The sequence below is a fragment of the Plecotus auritus genome (assembly GCF_963455305.1).
Source record: "Plecotus auritus genome assembly, chromosome: 2".
Taxonomy (NCBI): domain Eukaryota; kingdom Metazoa; phylum Chordata; class Mammalia; order Chiroptera; family Vespertilionidae; genus Plecotus; species Plecotus auritus.
In genome coordinates this window covers 9,321,449-9,339,054 of record NC_137771.1, presented here as the reverse complement: position 1 = coordinate 9,339,054, position 17,606 = coordinate 9,321,449, and the positions used below count along the sequence as shown (strand labels likewise).

The following is a 17,606-nucleotide window of genomic DNA, read 5'->3' as shown; positions in this document are numbered from 1 at the left end:
TTATTGCCCAATAACAAACTATACAGCAGCCTAGAAAGGAATGTGTTTCAAAGATGTAGGCTCTGCAAATGATCTCTGCAATTTGCCTGCTACTGATGGGGATGGAAAGAATATTAATAAAAATTTTTAATATATATTTTTTTATATTTGGTGTACTTTTCTCCAAAGCACACACTGTTAAAATAGTTATTCCATGCTTCTAAACAAGCACTAAACTGCATTAAGAAGAGAATGAGCAAATGCTTATTTGGGGGGACAGTAATAGGTATTTAATAAGGCAGCTACTCAAAGGGAGATAAACTTAATGTGCATTTTAAATCTAACCATTTTCTCCAGGATTGCAGACACACTAATATGCCTGTTTTTCTTTTTTCCACCAACCACTCTTCCTCCAAGTAGGTAACTTTTTAAAAAAAAAACTTAGATACCAATAGTTCAAGGAGAGAGAATTCAATCAATAAAACCACTCATTCAATCAATAAAACCACTAGTTGGCTTTCACTGAATTCCATCACAAATAAAAGTTGCAAATTTCAGCCTGCCTGGCTCAGTGGTTGAGCGTCAGCCTATGAACCAGGAGGTCACAGTCTGAATCTGGGTCAGGGCACATGCCTGGGTTGCAGGCTTGATCCCCAGTGTGGGATGTATAGGAGACAGCCAATCAGCAATTCTCTCTCATCATTGGTGTTTCTCTCTCCCTTCCTATCTGAAATAATAAAAATATTAACAAAAAAAAACAAAAAACTTCATGTAGTAGCCGGAAAGGTCCAGGACAATTAATACATTTTATTCATAATATTGATTTTCAGCATAATTTCAACTATCTAAACCGGTAAAAATGAGGCAGGACAAAATTTTAATAAAACAGGCAAAGAATGGTTGTAAAATAAAAATAAGAAATTAGCTATTTAAACCAACAAATGGTGTTTTACTTAGGTTAAAGTAAGAGTACAGCCCTAACCAGTTTGGCTCAGTAGATAGAGTGTCAGCCTGCAGACTGAAGGGTCCCAGTTCAATTTTGGTCAAGGGCACATGATCGGGTTCTGGGCTCGAAGATCCCCAGTGGGGGTTGTGCAGGAGGCAGCCAATCAATGATTCTCTCTCAGCATTGATGTTTCTATCTCTCCCTCTCTCTCCCTCCCTTCCTCTCTGAAATCAATGAAAATATATTTTAAAAAAATAAAGAGTACAAATATTTCCCTTTTAAATGAAAATAAGGGGCAAAAGATAAAGAAACATCCCTAAGAATATTTATTATCCTTAACTTTGGCTTCTTAAAGGCTTAGATAAACCTTTCCTGTTCCTCCTTGAAAGTCCTGAATGCTCCCAAAACTTCTTGTTATCCCACCAGATCAAATGACAGGTATAAACAGAGCAGCAAATAAGAGAAAGGGCCGAAACCGGTTTGGCTCAGTGGATAGAGCGTCAGCCTGCGGACTGAAAGGTCCCAGGTTTGATTCCGGTCAAGGGCATGTACCTTGGTTGCGGGCACATCCCCAGTAGGAGGTGTGCAAGAGGCAGCTGATCAATGTTTCTCTCTCATCGATGTTTCTAACTCTATCCCTCTCCCTTCCTCTCTGTAAAAAAATCAATAAAATATATATTTAAAAAAAAAAAAAGAAGACGACAAAGGTTGGTATTATGTAATAAAAACAATATAAATAATTTAGACTCTCACTTCAATCCTATGCAGCTACAAAGAGAACAGCCAGGAGGGAGGAAAAAGAAAACATGGTTTCTAATCACCAATTCCCTAAATATGGTTTAATATCACTTATAAATTTTTGTCCTGAGACTAAAGGCATTATCAGACTTTCTTCTGATTAAAATATAAAAAAAGAATACAAACCATTTTGTCCCCACAAAATATACCTTAGAATAAAGAAGCATAGTGCAACAAAATTTTTATCTCCAACTGAATGCAGAAATTATCTGCCTATTCATTACTATAGATAAGATCACTGTAGATGATAAAAATTCAGACTAACGTTTTTATGATTAAACATTGTTAATAATCACCAAAAACCCTTTATTACTTTAACATTTTTTTAAAATGTATTTTATTGATATTTTACAGAGGGGAAGGGAGAGGGATAGAGAGTTAGAAACATCGATGAGAGAGAAACATCGATCAGCTGCCTCCTGCACACCCCCTACTGGGGATGTGCCCGCAACCAAGGTATGTGCCCTTGACCGGAATCGAACCTGGGACCCTTCAGTCCGCAGGCCGACGCTCTATCCACTGAGCCAAACCGGTTTCGGCATTACTTTAACATTTTAAGAAAGTGACTTTTACTTCACATACGTATTTAAACTACTACCATATCTGACATTGTCATAGGAAATTGTATAGCCAGTTAATAAAATGAGCATTCTGCCCTAGCCTGTTTGGCTCAGTGGATAAAGCGTCGGCCTGCAGACTGAAGGGTCCCAGGTTCAATTGCGGTCAAGGGCACATGATCAGGTTCTGGGCTCGATCCCCAGTGGGGGGCGTGCAGGAGGCAGCCAACTAATGATTCTCTCTCAGCATTGATGTTTCAGTCTCTCGCTCCCTTTCTCCTCCTCTCTGAAATCAATAAAAATATTTTTAATAAATAAATAAAAACAAAATGAGCATTCTTCCTTCAATCAACGTCCTAAATGAGCATACTTATAAGAGAAAAAAGGTACACTGTCAATATCACTTTGATACACACAATAGCACCATTCCCAGCAGTTTCCTTCGCACCTTTTCAGCCTCATCATATTCTTTCACAAGGCTACAAGATGACAGCAATTTTGAAAAATTTCCTACATGAACCTAAAGGGAATTCTCTCTCATAACCAAAATAAACAAATTGCAAAAGTTCCTCATCAAATCACCAAGAACATGTTAATAAAATTCCCCCTCTAAGAAACTATATTCTATACCATCTAGATTGTTCACAAAATGATTAGGAGAATTGGTCTTTATTTTTTAAAATGCTTATTTAAAATAAATAAAAGAATAAAAAAATGCTTATTAGATTAGGAACTCTCATGCTAATACTTTATTAGTTAAAAGGGTCACATTCCTTTTAACTGTATCTGCTGTAAAAATCCAGAATTTGTTCAATATTCTAATTACTATTTATAATTAGGTAAAATAATCTTAAAATTGCTAACAGTAAAAATGAGTAGTGTTATAGAAAGCCTTTGATAGAATTTACTCAAAACATTAACCAATGTCATCCCCAATAAATTTAATGATTAATAAATGAAATATATAGCCCTGGTCAGGTAGCTGAATTGGTTAGAGCATCGTCTGGATATGCCAAGGTTGTGGGTTTGATCTCCAGTCAGGGCACATAAAATTTAAAAAATTTTAAAGAAATTGTAACAAGTTCTACAAATAATACCAACAATAAGCCCTAGCTGGTTTGGCTCCGTGGAAAGAGTGTCGGCCTGCAGACTGAAGGGTCCCTGTTTCGATTCCAGTCAAGGGCATATGCCCAGGTTGCAGGCTCAATCTCCAGTAGCGGGCGTGCAGGAGGCAGCTGATCAATGATACTTTCTCATCATTGATGTTTCTATCTCTCTCCCTCTTCCTTCCTCTCTGAAGTCAATTATATATGTATACGTGTATATATAAAAAACAATAATACCAACAATCCTATATAATAAAAGCATAATATGCAAATCAACCAAATGGCAGAACGACTGGTCACTATGATGCGCACTGACCACCAGGGTGCAGATGATCAATGCAGGAGCTGCCCCCTGGTGGTCAGTGTGCTCCCACAGGGGGAGTGCGGCTCAGCCAGAAGCCGGGCTCATGGCTGGCAAGTGCAGCAGTGGTGGTGGGAGCCTCTCCCACCTCCTCTGCAGGCAGGCAGTAAGGAGTAAGGGGTCCTGGACTGCGAGAGGAATATCTGACTGCCGGCTTAGGCCCGATCCCGGACATCCCCCAAGGGGTCCCGGACCGTGAGAGGGTGCAGGCTGGGCTGAGAGACTCTCCCCCCGGAGCCCCCCTAAGTGCACAAATCTCGTGCACCGGGCCTCTAGTAAGAAATATTTTTTCATTTCCCTTTCAATAAAAAGTGAATTATTCTAATGCAAAACTAACATTGGACAAGGGAAGGGGCATAAAGCATGCCATATCTTAATATAGCATCAGAGTTGAAAAGTCTAATTGCTCCAAGTTCTATATGCTTCATTGTTACTGTAAACAAACATCACAAAGTCTACTTCATATTCCAGTTTTCAGAACTGACTTTGTGTCTCTCTTTTCCCCATACTGATTCCCCCATTTTCTTCCTTGTGTATCTTCCAACTTACAACAGTTCAAAAAAAATTCTAATAATGTAACAACTATACAAAGAAAATTTCCTCAAATACATTATTTAGATAATCTTATTCCAATTTTTTAAAAATATTTTTTTACTGATTTCAGAGAGGAAGGGAGAGGGAGAGATAGAAACATCAATGATGAGAATCACTGATCGGCTGCCTCCTGCACACCCACCACTGGGGATCAAGCCCACAACCCAGACATGTGCCCTGACTGAGAATCGAACCATGACCTCCTGTTTCATAAGTCAATGCTCAACCACTGCGCCATGCAGGCCAGGCATCTTATTTTAATTTTTAAAATATATTTAAGAAGAAAGACTGCTCTAAAATTTGGATTTCTTCAGTGAACTAATCACATTTAAGGCCACATGGTTTACTGAAAGCCACAGAGACAAAAGACAATGAGAAGTCACCTATAACAGTTGTTTTCATGCAGTTATACTTGCTTCCTGTATTTATTTTAAGAGTTTTCACCTAAATGCCTACTTCTGTGATTTATAAAAGCAAGTTTGTAGATACTTGATATATTTTTCTTTAGACAAATATAGGGTTCAGAGAAACAAAAAGAAAAAGGTTAACCAAAAACCTCCCCCCAATTTTTTTTTTTTTAAAAGCCTCCCAAAATTTTAAGGGAGCAGAAGATGGGGCTGCCTTTAATAAAGCTGGAAAGATGTACCGAGCCACAGATATCCAGATTAATTTAATTACATGTTAACTCTTTTTTTTCTAGAAAAAGGCAAGCATTCGTTCCTTTGAAGATTAATTATATCTATCTGAACAGTAAGAAACTATATGAATAATGTCTCAATAAAAATACCGGGTTTAACATGCACAAAGCCAAGAAAACCAACGATATCAGATATTGAATTTATATTGCACTGTCCTTTTGGTAACTCTTAGACAATGTAGATTTTCTATTTTGGATTAGTCAATGTTTAATCCAAACTGGATATTTTTTCCATTGGTTTATTTTTTAAATAGATCACAGGTTCCATGAAGGAAGAGGGAGAGAAAAATTTCAATGATGAGAGAGAATCATTAATCGGCTGCCTCCTGCACACCCCCTACTGGGGATCGAGCCCACAGCCGGGGCATGTGCCCTGACTGGGAATCTAACCATGACCTCCTGGTTCATGGGCCGATGCTTAACCACTGAACCACACCAGCCAGGCCATTGTTTTTGTTTTTTAAGAGAGGGAGGGAGAGACATCAGTGTGAGAGAGAGACATCAATTGGTTGCCTCTCACACCCGCCCCAATCCAGGCTGGGGATTGACCTGCAACCCAGGTGCATGCCCTTGACCAGGAATCTAACACAAGACTTTTCCGTGCCCGGGATACTGTTCTAACCACTAGACAACATCAGCCAGGGTACAGCCTGTTATCTTATTCCATAAATTTGGTGCACAAAAATAGTGGTATTTGTTAAATAGATGGCTAAATGTAAACTCAAAAGTGAACTTTTACCTAAAAAGAGATTTAGGGAAGTAATCTATTGAGGGGGAGGAGATGGAGCAAGAAAAGGTTTGGGGTCATCCAAATCTCAACTCTTTCCTATTACCCTTTTATTCAAACCTCTCCCGCCCATCATTAAGTGAAACCTTCATAGGATGTAGAATCAAAGGCTAACTGCAGCTACTTAGGTGCCAAAAATCCTTTTCAACAATCTGGCAAAGTCTCTGGACCACTTTTCAGAATAATGTTTCTAAAAGCATAAAGTAAAATAAATAGGAATAAAAGGAAACCAATTATATTGACACAATTATTGAAATATTTAAATTATGTGATATATCTTTATTAACATTAAATAAAAACACCTACCACTGAGTTTAATAACCATATCCCAGTAAAGATTAAGATAAGCCAAATTTTGAGATATCTGCAACAATAATAAATTACCTGTGGATTCTGATTGGTAACAAAGTAACTCACACTGTTAATACTGTTTTGTTTTGCCGACTTTCACAATGGGAAGCAATGCTTAATTTCAGTTATAGGTTAGGGAAAAGATATAATTTTCCCCCCATCCAAGTTCAGACTCTAAGACAGCCAACCATCTTTGGCTGTTCAGGTAAACAACTAGGAAACAAAGCTCAGTCTCAAGTACTTTGAGCTCTGACCAGGTAGCTCAGTTGGTTATAGCACTGTCCTGATACACCATGGTTGCTGATTCCACCCCCAGTCAGGGCACATACAAGAAACCACCAATGAGAGTGCATGGATTGGTGGAATAACAAGTCAATGCCCCCCGCCACCAACTCATTAAAAAATTTACTTTGAGATATTAGGAAAGTTTATAAATTTCTATCACCTTTTATCCCCTCTATGCCCTTTACAACCTCCATCCAATTTTTTTGACTTGTATTAAAGAAAAGTCTTACAACATAATGGGGGGGGATCCAATGATAGAAAACTACAGAAATAAAGTACATTCAATTTCAATCAAGGGCTTTTAAAATAAATGCTTTTGCAAAATTCATGTATTTAAATTTTTCTGCTGAAAGTGACTCCCTAAATCAGTGGTCGGCAAACTGTGGCTCTTTGGCCGCTTGAGTGTGGCTCTTCCACAAAAATACCATGGCCTGGTCGAGTCTATTTTGAAGAAGTGGCGTTAGAAGAAGTTTAAGTTTAAAAAATTTGGCTCTCAAAAGAAATTTCAATCGTTGTACTGTTGATATTTGGCTCTGTTGACTAATGAGTTTGCCGACTAATGCCCTAAATGACCATGACAGAGAAAGACACATATAGCAACACAGGACTGTACACAGGAAAGTTCATGAAGCACTAGTTCATGAAGCACTAGTGAATAGTTTTACAAAGATAGTAGGTGTATAAGGACTTCGAAACTAGACTGCCATTAATCCCATGTTTACTCATTTGAAATGCATTGCTAGGCCAGGCCAGTATTTGACCAATGAACCTGGAGTTTGATTCCGAGTCAGGGCACATGACCAGGTTGTGGGCTCAATCTCCAGTGGGGGACACGCAGGGGGAGGGGTGGTGGTAGCAGCTGATCGAGGATTCTCTCATCATTGATATCTCTTATCTCTATCCTTCTCCCTTCCTCTCTCTGAAATCACTAAAAACATATTAGAAAAAAGAAAGAAATGCACTGCTAGGATTCTGTTCACCAAAGCTGTAACAATTAAGGTGGGGTGGAGGGTGATTAATTTCCTAGTCAGTCTTGCTGACAGAATAGAAACTTGTTTCTATAGATAAAACCAAACTATATTTTGTCTACAATAAAATGTTAGTTTTAAACTTTTTTTTCTTTGTTAATCCTCACCTGAGGGTTATTTTTTCCATTGCTTTTCAGAAAGATTAAAAGGAAGGAAGGGGGATAAGAGGGGAAGAGAGAGAGCAAGAAAGAGAAACATCAAAGTGAGAGAGACACATGGACTGGCTGCCTCCCGCACAAGTCTCAATCCTGGGACAGGGAATGTACCCGAAACCCAGGTATGTGCCCTTGACTGGGAATAGAACCATGAACCTCCAGTGTGGGGGGTCAATGCTCTAATTACTGAATGCACCAGCCAAGACAATTTTAAACAATTTTAAAGGACTTAGAATGTCACAGCTTCACAATCATAAGGTTTTAAAGATTACAAAAGGAACTTATTACTTCCAACAGGATATTGAACATTCTGAATCTACGTGACATCTCAAAATATACTTTGAAGTCAATATAATTATAGAGGAAAAGAGGATATCTTGATAAAAGGGAGGCTGACCCCAAGGATGACGGATATGCTCTGAATGCCAAAGAATATTTCTATGCACTTGCTTTAATCACAATATCATGACCAAATCTTTTAGCTATTTATATCAATTTTGCTTTATCCCTCATATTAACTAAGAATCGTATCTCAGTACTTCAACTATTTGTTGAACATTTACTCGGAGAAAGACAATGTGCCAAGACCTGGTCCTGCTGTTACAGGGTAGTATTGAAACGCCCATCATTAAAGTTCATTCTGGTTTTCATAAGTCAACATCATCAGATTCTTAATACAATGTCTCTCCCACTTGTCCCTAGTTAGGCACTCTCACAGACCAAGTTTTCCTTCTCCAAGAACTAAAATAGCCTCTTAACCAGAATCTCTGTCTTTCCTATTCTATGCCTTTTTTATCATTATTATTCTTCTGATTTTTTAAAATATATTTTTCATTGATTTCAGAGAGGACAGGAGAGGGAAAGAGAGACAGAAACACCAATAATGAGAATCATTGATCGGCTTTGTCGGGATCGAGCCCACAACCCAGCATGTGCCCTTGACCAGGAATCAAACCGTGACCTCCTGGTTCATAGGTCGACACTCAACCACTGAGTCACGCTGGCCGGGCCAGATACCTTTTCTAAAGCACAGATCTCAACAAGCCATCTCCCTTCTCAAAATCCCTCAATAGTTCATCTCTGCATAAAGAATAAAACCCAAAATCATTAGTGTGGTTAAGTCATTCTAAATTATATCCCACTAGAGGCTCGGTGCACCAAATTCGTGCAGGGGGGGGGGGGGTGGCCCTCAGCCCAGCCTGCACCCTCTCCAATCTGGGACCCCTCAAGGGATGTCCGACTGCCCATTTAGGCCCAATCCAGGTAGGGCCAGGACTGCTTGCTCCCAACTGCTTGCCTGCTTGCCTTCCTGATTACCCCTAATCGCTTCTGCCTGCCAGCCTGATCACCCCCTAAACACTCCCCTGCCAGCCTGATTGCCCCTAACTGCCCTCCCCTGCAGGCCTGGCCACCCCTAACTGCCCTCCCCTGCAGGCCTGGGTCCCCCCCAACTGCCCTTCCATGCAGGCCCAGTCACCCCCAACTTCCCTCCTCTGCCGGCCTGGTCACCCCTAACTGCCCTCCCCTGCAGCTTTGATCGCCCCCAACTGCCCTCCCTTGCAGGCCTGGTCCCTTCCAACTGCCCTCCCTTGCAGGCCTGGTCCCTCCCAACTGCCCTCCCCTGCTGGCCATCTTGTGGCGGCCATCTTGTGTCCACATGGGGGCAGCCATCTTGTGTGTTGGAGTGATGGTCAATTTGCATATTACTCTTATTAGATAGGATTCTCAAAACATTCTTCCACCCACTTGTATCTCTTCAAGTTGTTCCTTCCACCCACAATGTTCCAATGTCTAGCCTAAAACTCCTTTTTCTTTTTGCTAAAATCCTACATATCTTTCATAGCCCTAAATCAGAAAAATTTCCAGACCTAAGTATGAATCAGGTAGCTGACAGAAGAGGAAATATCCTTTATTTTAATTCAGTTCTTTAGTCCCCATGTAGATTTTCTAAGTTCATCCTGCCTTTGTCTTTATGGCAGTTATCTTTCTGACTGTAAATATTAAAAGGTATATAACTCTTCTTTTGATTATGTAAACAGGACATTCCAATTCATTATATCACCTGTGGGTTCAAACTTTTGAGAATATAATGCTAAGGGCCAAATCCCAAAACACTGTAACTTCCCCACCCAAGTACAATGACTTGTGTATCACGTTTCTCCTCTAACTTCAATACCTTCACAATCTGTGGGCTTTTCAATAAATTTTCATCCAATGGAATGCAGTGGCATTCCTTTAATGAGGTAGGTTTGGGGAAAATGACTAAAACTTAAGTATCTTCTATGTAGGAGAAAATAAGGCATAACAAGATTTTATAATCAGTTTATAGAGCTCAAATGAAGCTTGTCAATCATTTGTCTCGACAAGATACCAAATGAAATCAAGAGAAGTTGAGGATTCTCATCCATGTCACAGAGCTACAAAGCTAAAGCCAGAACCTAACTCTCCTGATTTCATAAACTAAGAGCTTGCTTCATTGTAATATGCTGGATCTTCAAAAATGTTTTAATTAGCTATAGATAAATATATAAAATGTTTCCATTTATTATTTTGAATTAGAACATTTAGGAGGCCTAAAAGGAGGCATTCATCAATTACATGATCATTTACCTTTTTTTTTTTTTTTCCGGAGATATAAAGGAAAAGGGAGAGATAGAAACATCAATGATGAGAGAGAATCATGGATCTGCTGACCCCAGTACGCCACCCCCCGCCCCACTGCAGATCCAGTCCTGCCCTAACAAGGAATCGAACCATGACCACCAGGTTCATGGGTTAACGTTCAATCACTGATCCATACCGGCTGACTGGGCATTTACTTTTCTTAAATTAATTCTAAGCAAGCAATATTAAAAGAAAAATAATTAATCTGAGCATTTAATCAGGTCAAATAATCTGTATCCTGTAAATTTAAAAAGCACACCATCAAAGCATGGCACAGACTGAGGGTTCTCAAAGGGAAGAGGGGAGAGAGGCAGGCAGAGAATAACCGAAGAATTTATATGCATAATCCTTGGACACAGTGTGTGGTGAAGGCCTGGGGTGGGGTGGGAACCCAGTGGAGGGGGGCAATGGAAGACAACTGTAATACCCTCAACAATAAAGATAAATAAATTTTTTAAAATCAACATAAAATACACACCATCTAAATTTAAAACTAGGATATCTAGGATTAACAGCTTAAATAACAATAACTAGAAATGGGAAATGCTCAAAGACTTACAACATTTGAAGTAGTAATAATAATAGCTAGCAATTATTATAGACAATGTCTATTTAACACATATGGGTATCAAGCTAAGAATTTGACACTTTTTTTTTTTCATTTTCATCTTCACAGTAACTTTATAAAGCATGGTCTTTTAAAAGATGAGAAAGCTAAGGCCTAGACAGCTTAAATAACTTATCCAAGATTATGAAAGTAGCAAACTATACCGTCTACCCAGATCTGTGTTTTTAAAACCCTAATACCTAACCTCTAAGCAATTTCCTGTTAAGACTATCTATATTATTTTCATCTTTAAAACAAAATGCCTTTGTAAAAAAAACTTCCAACTAATGAAGTCAGTTTACTCAGCCTTAGTGAACAGCCAAGTTACAACCTGCATTTAAAGAAAAAGCTTTTCTACTTGCGTTTATAAATTGGCTACCTCCCTATGTTAAAATTAGTTGAAATGTATTCTTAAATTGATTTAGTCATTGATAATAAATGTCAACCATAATACTTCACCAATACACTTTTAACAAAATAGTTTTTACAAATTTTGAACCAGAACAGAGGTAGGTTAATATTATATACCCAGGAAATTAAAAACTTAAAAGAAATAATTTTCAGTGGCACCAGATCTGCTTCACACAGCTAAACTTGCCACTTTTCTTCCTTTTTGGCAATTTTAATATTGAGCATCTGGAGGATGAAACAGTATTTGCAAATCATCAGTTTCAGGTGCATCAGTTTCTTTACTCATTATATACATGATCCAAGATTATTCTCTTTTAAAAATATTACTATTCTAAAAATCATTACCACTGCTCATGGAGAATTTATGACAATTTATTCAACAGCTCGTCTATTATAACAAAAGGCTGTTAACCTACCTGTCACTGCTGGTACTACTGCTGCTGCTGATTGAATCACTACTGGAGGATCTACTCCTAGAGCCGCTGCCGCTAGGGGACCTTGTGAGTCTTGCTTGGCTAGCCAGCCTCTGAGGAGACTGATTTCTAGATTGGGATGAATGTGGTGACCGACTCCTGCTGTGCTGGTAATTCCGCTCAGGCCTTCTGCCTCGTACCTCCCGGGTAATATCATCCCTGTAGATATCCCTGTGTACCACACTGGGCAGCGTAAACTGCTCCCGAGCCCTAGGTTCGTAACGGGGGTCATGAGCATCAAAACGGTTTGGACTTCGACTCCGAGAAGAATAATAGAGCCCATGTTGTAAAGTCCGTTCGCGAGGATCTCTATAGTAATCCTGATCGTAATGTCTTGTCCGATCAAATCCTCCCGTCCCCCGTTCATGGTGTCCATAGGCACTATGTTCATAAGCACGCTCCCTGTTATCTGAAGCCCTGCATTTTAGGAGGGGGAAAAATATTTAATCAATCAGAAAGGGACAAGCAAAACTAAAAATAAGTCATGCAAACATTCACTTCAGCATTGTCTGTCTTTACAACTGATCATTTTCTAAACAGCATTAACCTACTTATTAAGCAAATACTAAAAGCAAATACTAACAAGCTTAACATTTTACTTGACTCCGAAACTTATTTTCACAGCTGAGTAATCATTGTTTTTGTATATTGGGCTTTCATGACTAGTGTTCTGCAAGTCAGTTACTCTTTATATTAGGGATTTTCTGGTTTATATACAGAAACAGACATATCCTATCTCCTTTTCATTTTAAGTTTAATGGAACAAGAAGAAACTGTCATTTTAATATGAAAGTTTTCTAGACTCTCATCTCATTAAAATATATACCAAACTTTTATTTACTATGTAAACTTTTTTTTAGGCAGAATTTCCATGACACATTTCTAACACAGTCATGAAAGCCCTATTGTGATGTATGTCCCAGCTGTAGGAGGGCATTTTCAAAGAAGTCCAGAAAAAACTTCAACTATAACTTTTTCTCATTAACTTTCGACTTCTTAGGTAATTATAAAAATTACAAGATTATACCAACTGCTGTGCCCAATCACATTTAATAAAAAAAAAAGTGGAATCTAAAAAAAAAAAAAAAAAAACAATACTTAGGATATTAAAATATTGGATTGCTACATACTATTCTATGGTAAATTTAACTAATTAAAGAATAAAGGTTATTTTACATCCTTGTGCTATCAAATTCCACATAATTTTTAAAATGTCTATTCCACGATTCAATTTGTTAATATATGTACTTAATGGTTACAGGAAATATGTTCACTTAGGTTTTAGCTATACTAAATTTGCCTATGATGAAATTAGGCAACTTTTGGAATTTTAAGAGTCTCTAAAGGTTACTGTTAGCAATGGTTTAACTTTAAAAAAATTTTTCTGTAGGACATATCTGTCAACATAAGAGTGCAAAAATTGTTGCATGTATAATTACACAGATGCAATTAAGTGTTAGTACTTAAAACTAAGTCTAATCCTATAAAGAAATCTTATATTCTCTACTTTGGTAGGAAACCAGAACTCATTTCCGGAGTCTCTAAAAAGACCATTTCACTTGAATTTCAACTTAAGATTGAGTTTCTTCTCAATGTTATATTTGGAACTACCTTCTATCAAAAGAGATTAGGAATCATGAAAAATGTAGAAAAATTAGAATCTCTCAAATGAAGATCTGGCAAAAATATTACTATACTATGTCCCCACTACATGCCTGGATTCCAAATCCCTCCACTAATCTTCATCTCATCCACCATTTCACTTAGTAGCAAATATACCTTCCTATGCTGCGTTTGTTTTTTGCAGCCATATGAAAAGCAACTGGCATGACAAAAAATTCAATAATAATATCTTTCCTACTTAAATGACTTTTTCCTTTTTTATTCACTACATTTCTGGAACTTGGATATTTCAATGTCTAACAAACAAGAGAGTTTCCTTTCAGACTTAAGAGAAAAATTAATAATTCTATTAGTACCCTATCAAATATTAATCAGTGAGAGATGTTATTAATGATATAATAAGCAACAGTTCTAGGAGAATTACTGCTACAGCTGATAGTTTATAACTATGCAAAGTTCTTATCCATTAGGAAGATACAGAAGGCAGGCACAAGAGCTAGCAGAGCTGAAATCTAATAGCTATTTTTTGATTCATCTATTAGTACTAAATACTTCTAGAGTTAGTGGGGGAAAAAGAGAGAGTTTGACTTGGGTTAGGAGAGGGGCTAATATACACAGGTCAGGACATACCAACCTTTTCCAAGTGTGGAAACACGACCTATAATCCCAATTAAATCTAGGGAGAGAATTGTGAACATAACTTCCCCAATTTTGGCCCCTCTTATGGGGGTAATCCACCTTCTTAATGGGCAAGGGTGTCAAATGATATTTAGATGAACCACAAGGAAAAAAAATCTTAGTGATCAGATAAAATAATTCCACTGGAAGCAAGTTGTCCCAGACAAACTGTAACTCTCAAACCCCCAGACTTCTTTCTTGAGATAGTAGACAATTATAAATTGATCCACATTCATAAAAATTTCCGGTCCTAAGTATGAATCAGGCAGCTGACAGAAGAGGAAATGATTCCACCAAATGAGGAAGGCACAGTTGCTTGCCAATAGTTCACCTTTGTAGCCATCCAGCACAGTCAATTTTGATTGCAGTATCCACAACTGATCATCACCATGTGTTCAAACTAAAGTACCTTTAATTGGGCAGCAACTTGCTTCAGAAAGGATAGTAATCCTCTTCTCCTGGGCTAATGGAATTTTGACTGCATGACATCCCATAGATTCCAGAAATTAGGAAACAATGGCTATATTCCAGGATTTAAGAACGTCCATCATCTCAAACTTTCCCCATTCCATCCAGGAGTATAATTCCAACATGGAAATTGTGTAGATCCAAAATGGGAAAATCAAACATTGCCTTCATTCTTCTTCCTCCAAGTTACAGATTTCCAGGTTAAAGTATTGTTTGTAGAATCCAAGGGGTTGAATCATTATGATGTGCTAGGATTTTTGATGACAATCCAATTCATTTGTACACTTTATGTAGTGAAAATTGAGAAGCAGATATTAACTTCTAAAAGAATCTGTAGGCTCTAATATTCCAGAAATATTCCATATAGTATAACCACAAAATCTGTAGCCAAATAGCTCCGTCAGGTAAAAGGAATATATCCAAGGAAGGCCTTATCATCATCCAAGAGAAGAAATAATTAAATCTAGAAGACAGGTAACTCCAAAAATGCTGCCATACAAAATCTTCCACCACTTCGTATCTCAGGAGTAGATATCCAACCAGCTGCAGGAAATATCCTCTACGATTCCATAATACCAGCCACTGGGATAGAAATTACTTCCGTTTCCAACCCAAAATAGGAAACATTGAGAATGCCCAAAACTTTAAATCCATCTGGGGCCCCTAAATATGAGTTTCTGTTTCTCACCATATCAAATACAAAATACCTGCCTACAGAAACCTTGGAACTTACCCATCAAGTCTCCGCTCATAACGTCCTTCTCGTGCATGAAGTGATGGTGGGGGGCCATAAGCAGGCCCTCCACCACCTCCTCTGAACCCAGAAACCTCTCTACTACGAGATGTTATGGAAACTGTATCATCCAATCCCCGAGCAGCACTTGGAATGGTGCCTGGTTCATTATAATCCGTGCGTAGGTCTCTATCTCCCATTTTGTTGACTGAGTTGTGAGCTTTCTGTGCACTTTTGATGTCCACAAAATCCACAAAGGCAGCCACTCCTCCTTCAGATCCCCTTTTAGGGAGAATTTTGACACTTTCCACACGGCCATATCTGGAAAAAAAATAAAATCAACATTATTGTTGCACATCAATAATTTTCCAAAAATAGGTTTTTTAATTTCTTATTTTTAGAAAATTTATATTATGTATGTACGGGGGGAGGTTACAAAGTGACTTTTTTTTTTTTTCTCAAAGAGAGGAAGGGAGAGAGAAACATCAATGATGAGAGAATCACCGATCAGCTGCCTCCTGCATGCCCCCATTGGGACTCAAGCCCACAACCCGGGCATGTGCCCAGACCTGACTGAAAATCGAACCGTGATATCCTAGTTCATGGGTCGATGCTCAACCACTGAGCCACACCAGCCGGACCAAAGTGACTTTTAAAATGACTTTTACACTCACATTTTTCTTTCTTGGAGAAAATATTAAGAAATGTTTTTACCACATTATTACTCTCACTCATTATAGTATTTACTAAACTACCTTTTACCTTTCTAGAACACTTAGCTGAAACATACCTCTCAGAAGATTTTAGGAAGTTGTACATTTTACAAAGGGATATTGGACCTAACATTGATCAAAGTAACTTAGAAACCTTAAAAGATTTTTATTAAAAACTGTAGCCCATCCAGTTGTTGGCCTGTGGACCAATGGGTCCCAGGTTCGATTCCGGTCAAGGGCACATACCTCGGTTGCAGGCTCCTCCCACGGCCCAGGCCCTGTTCCGGGGCATGAAGGAGGCAACCAATCGATGTGTTTCTCTCACATCAATGTTTTTGTCTTTCCCTCTCTCTTCCACTCTCCCTAAAAATCAATAGAAAAATATCCCCGGGTGAGAATTAACAACAACAAAAAACACGAAACCTGTAACTAAAAATAATTAGTCTACAGATTTCATTTTAACTTAATTCATTAAGTGAAAATGATCTTACTAAAAAGTGAGGTGAGCCCTGACCGGTTTGGCTCAGTGGATAGAGCGTCAGCCTGCGGACTAAAGGGTCCCGGGTTCGATTCCAGTCAAGGGCATGTACTTTGGTTGCGGGCACATTCCCAGTGTGGGGTGTGCAAGAGGCAGCTGATCGATGTTTCTCTCCCATCGATGTTTCTAACTCTCTATCCCTCTCCCTTCCTCTCTGTAAAAAATCAATAAAATATATTAAAAAAAAAAAAAAGTGAGGTGATTTCAAATATTCCTTAAAGGCAAAATAACCCAAATATTTTATGTGTCTATTTACAAATGACAGCCTAATTCTTTTAATGTAATTTTTTGCTACTTAAATTTTCTTTTCCAAAGGGTTAAAACTGCTTAGATTTATAATTTAGGTATAATTAAAATTATTTCATATAAGTTAATAAATCTAAGAAAATCTTTGGATTAACCATATGTTCTCACTTTTATTCCCAAAAACTGCTTACTATGTGTGTAAAGAAAAATTTTAGGACACCTTTTATATTTTGAAGCATATATGTTATGAAAGAAATATAATTATTTGGAATAAAAAAAATTCATGAAAATTCAACAAATTTCAGTAGGAGTGAATTATATTTTATCTACTTGCAATTTGGCCTTTTAGAAAGGCAGGTACAGCACTTGTATTACCTTTTAAATATATTTTTATTTATTTCAGAGAGAAAGTGAGAAGGAGAGAGACAGAAACATCAATGATGAAAGAAAATCACTGATCGGCTGCCTCCTGCACACCCCCAACTGGGGACCGAGCCTGCAATTCCATGTGACCAGACCTGGAATTGAACCATTACCTCCTGGTTCATAGGTTGACGCTCAACCACTGAGCCACACCAATCTGGCAGGTATAGCACTTTTAAATACAGACCTCCTATTCCTGGACAATTGAAGAGCATAATTTTACACTTCCTCTGAAAAAGCTGACATTATCAGAAAGCAGAACTTTTCTTTTTATATATTCTAATATAGTTTAAATTATTTCCTCTCATAGGGAAAATACAATCATAAAATCCAGTTTCAAAAAGCAACTGAACTAGAAGGAACAAAATTATTTGGAATAAATGAA

General features: G+C 38.0%; 1 protein-coding gene across 3 annotated transcripts in view; it reads right to left on the bottom strand.

Annotated features, from left to right (window-relative positions):
* The window catches only part of SPEN (spen family transcriptional repressor), an 88,150-nt gene that overhangs the window by 49,673 nt on the left and 20,871 nt on the right, over nt 1-17,606 (bottom strand). For 2 of the 3 annotated variants that reach the window (XM_080657594.1, XM_080657595.1), the window contains exons 2-3: nt 15,302-15,622; nt 11,743-12,216 (exon numbers count right to left, since the gene is read on the bottom strand). In XM_080657594.1, the coding sequence (XP_080513720.1) occupies nt 11,743-12,216; nt 15,302-15,622 (795 nt within the window). Of the gene's footprint in view, nt 1-11,742; nt 12,217-14,056; nt 15,623-17,606 lie in introns of all 3 variants that reach the window. The other variant, XM_080657596.1, reaches the window with a different exon arrangement.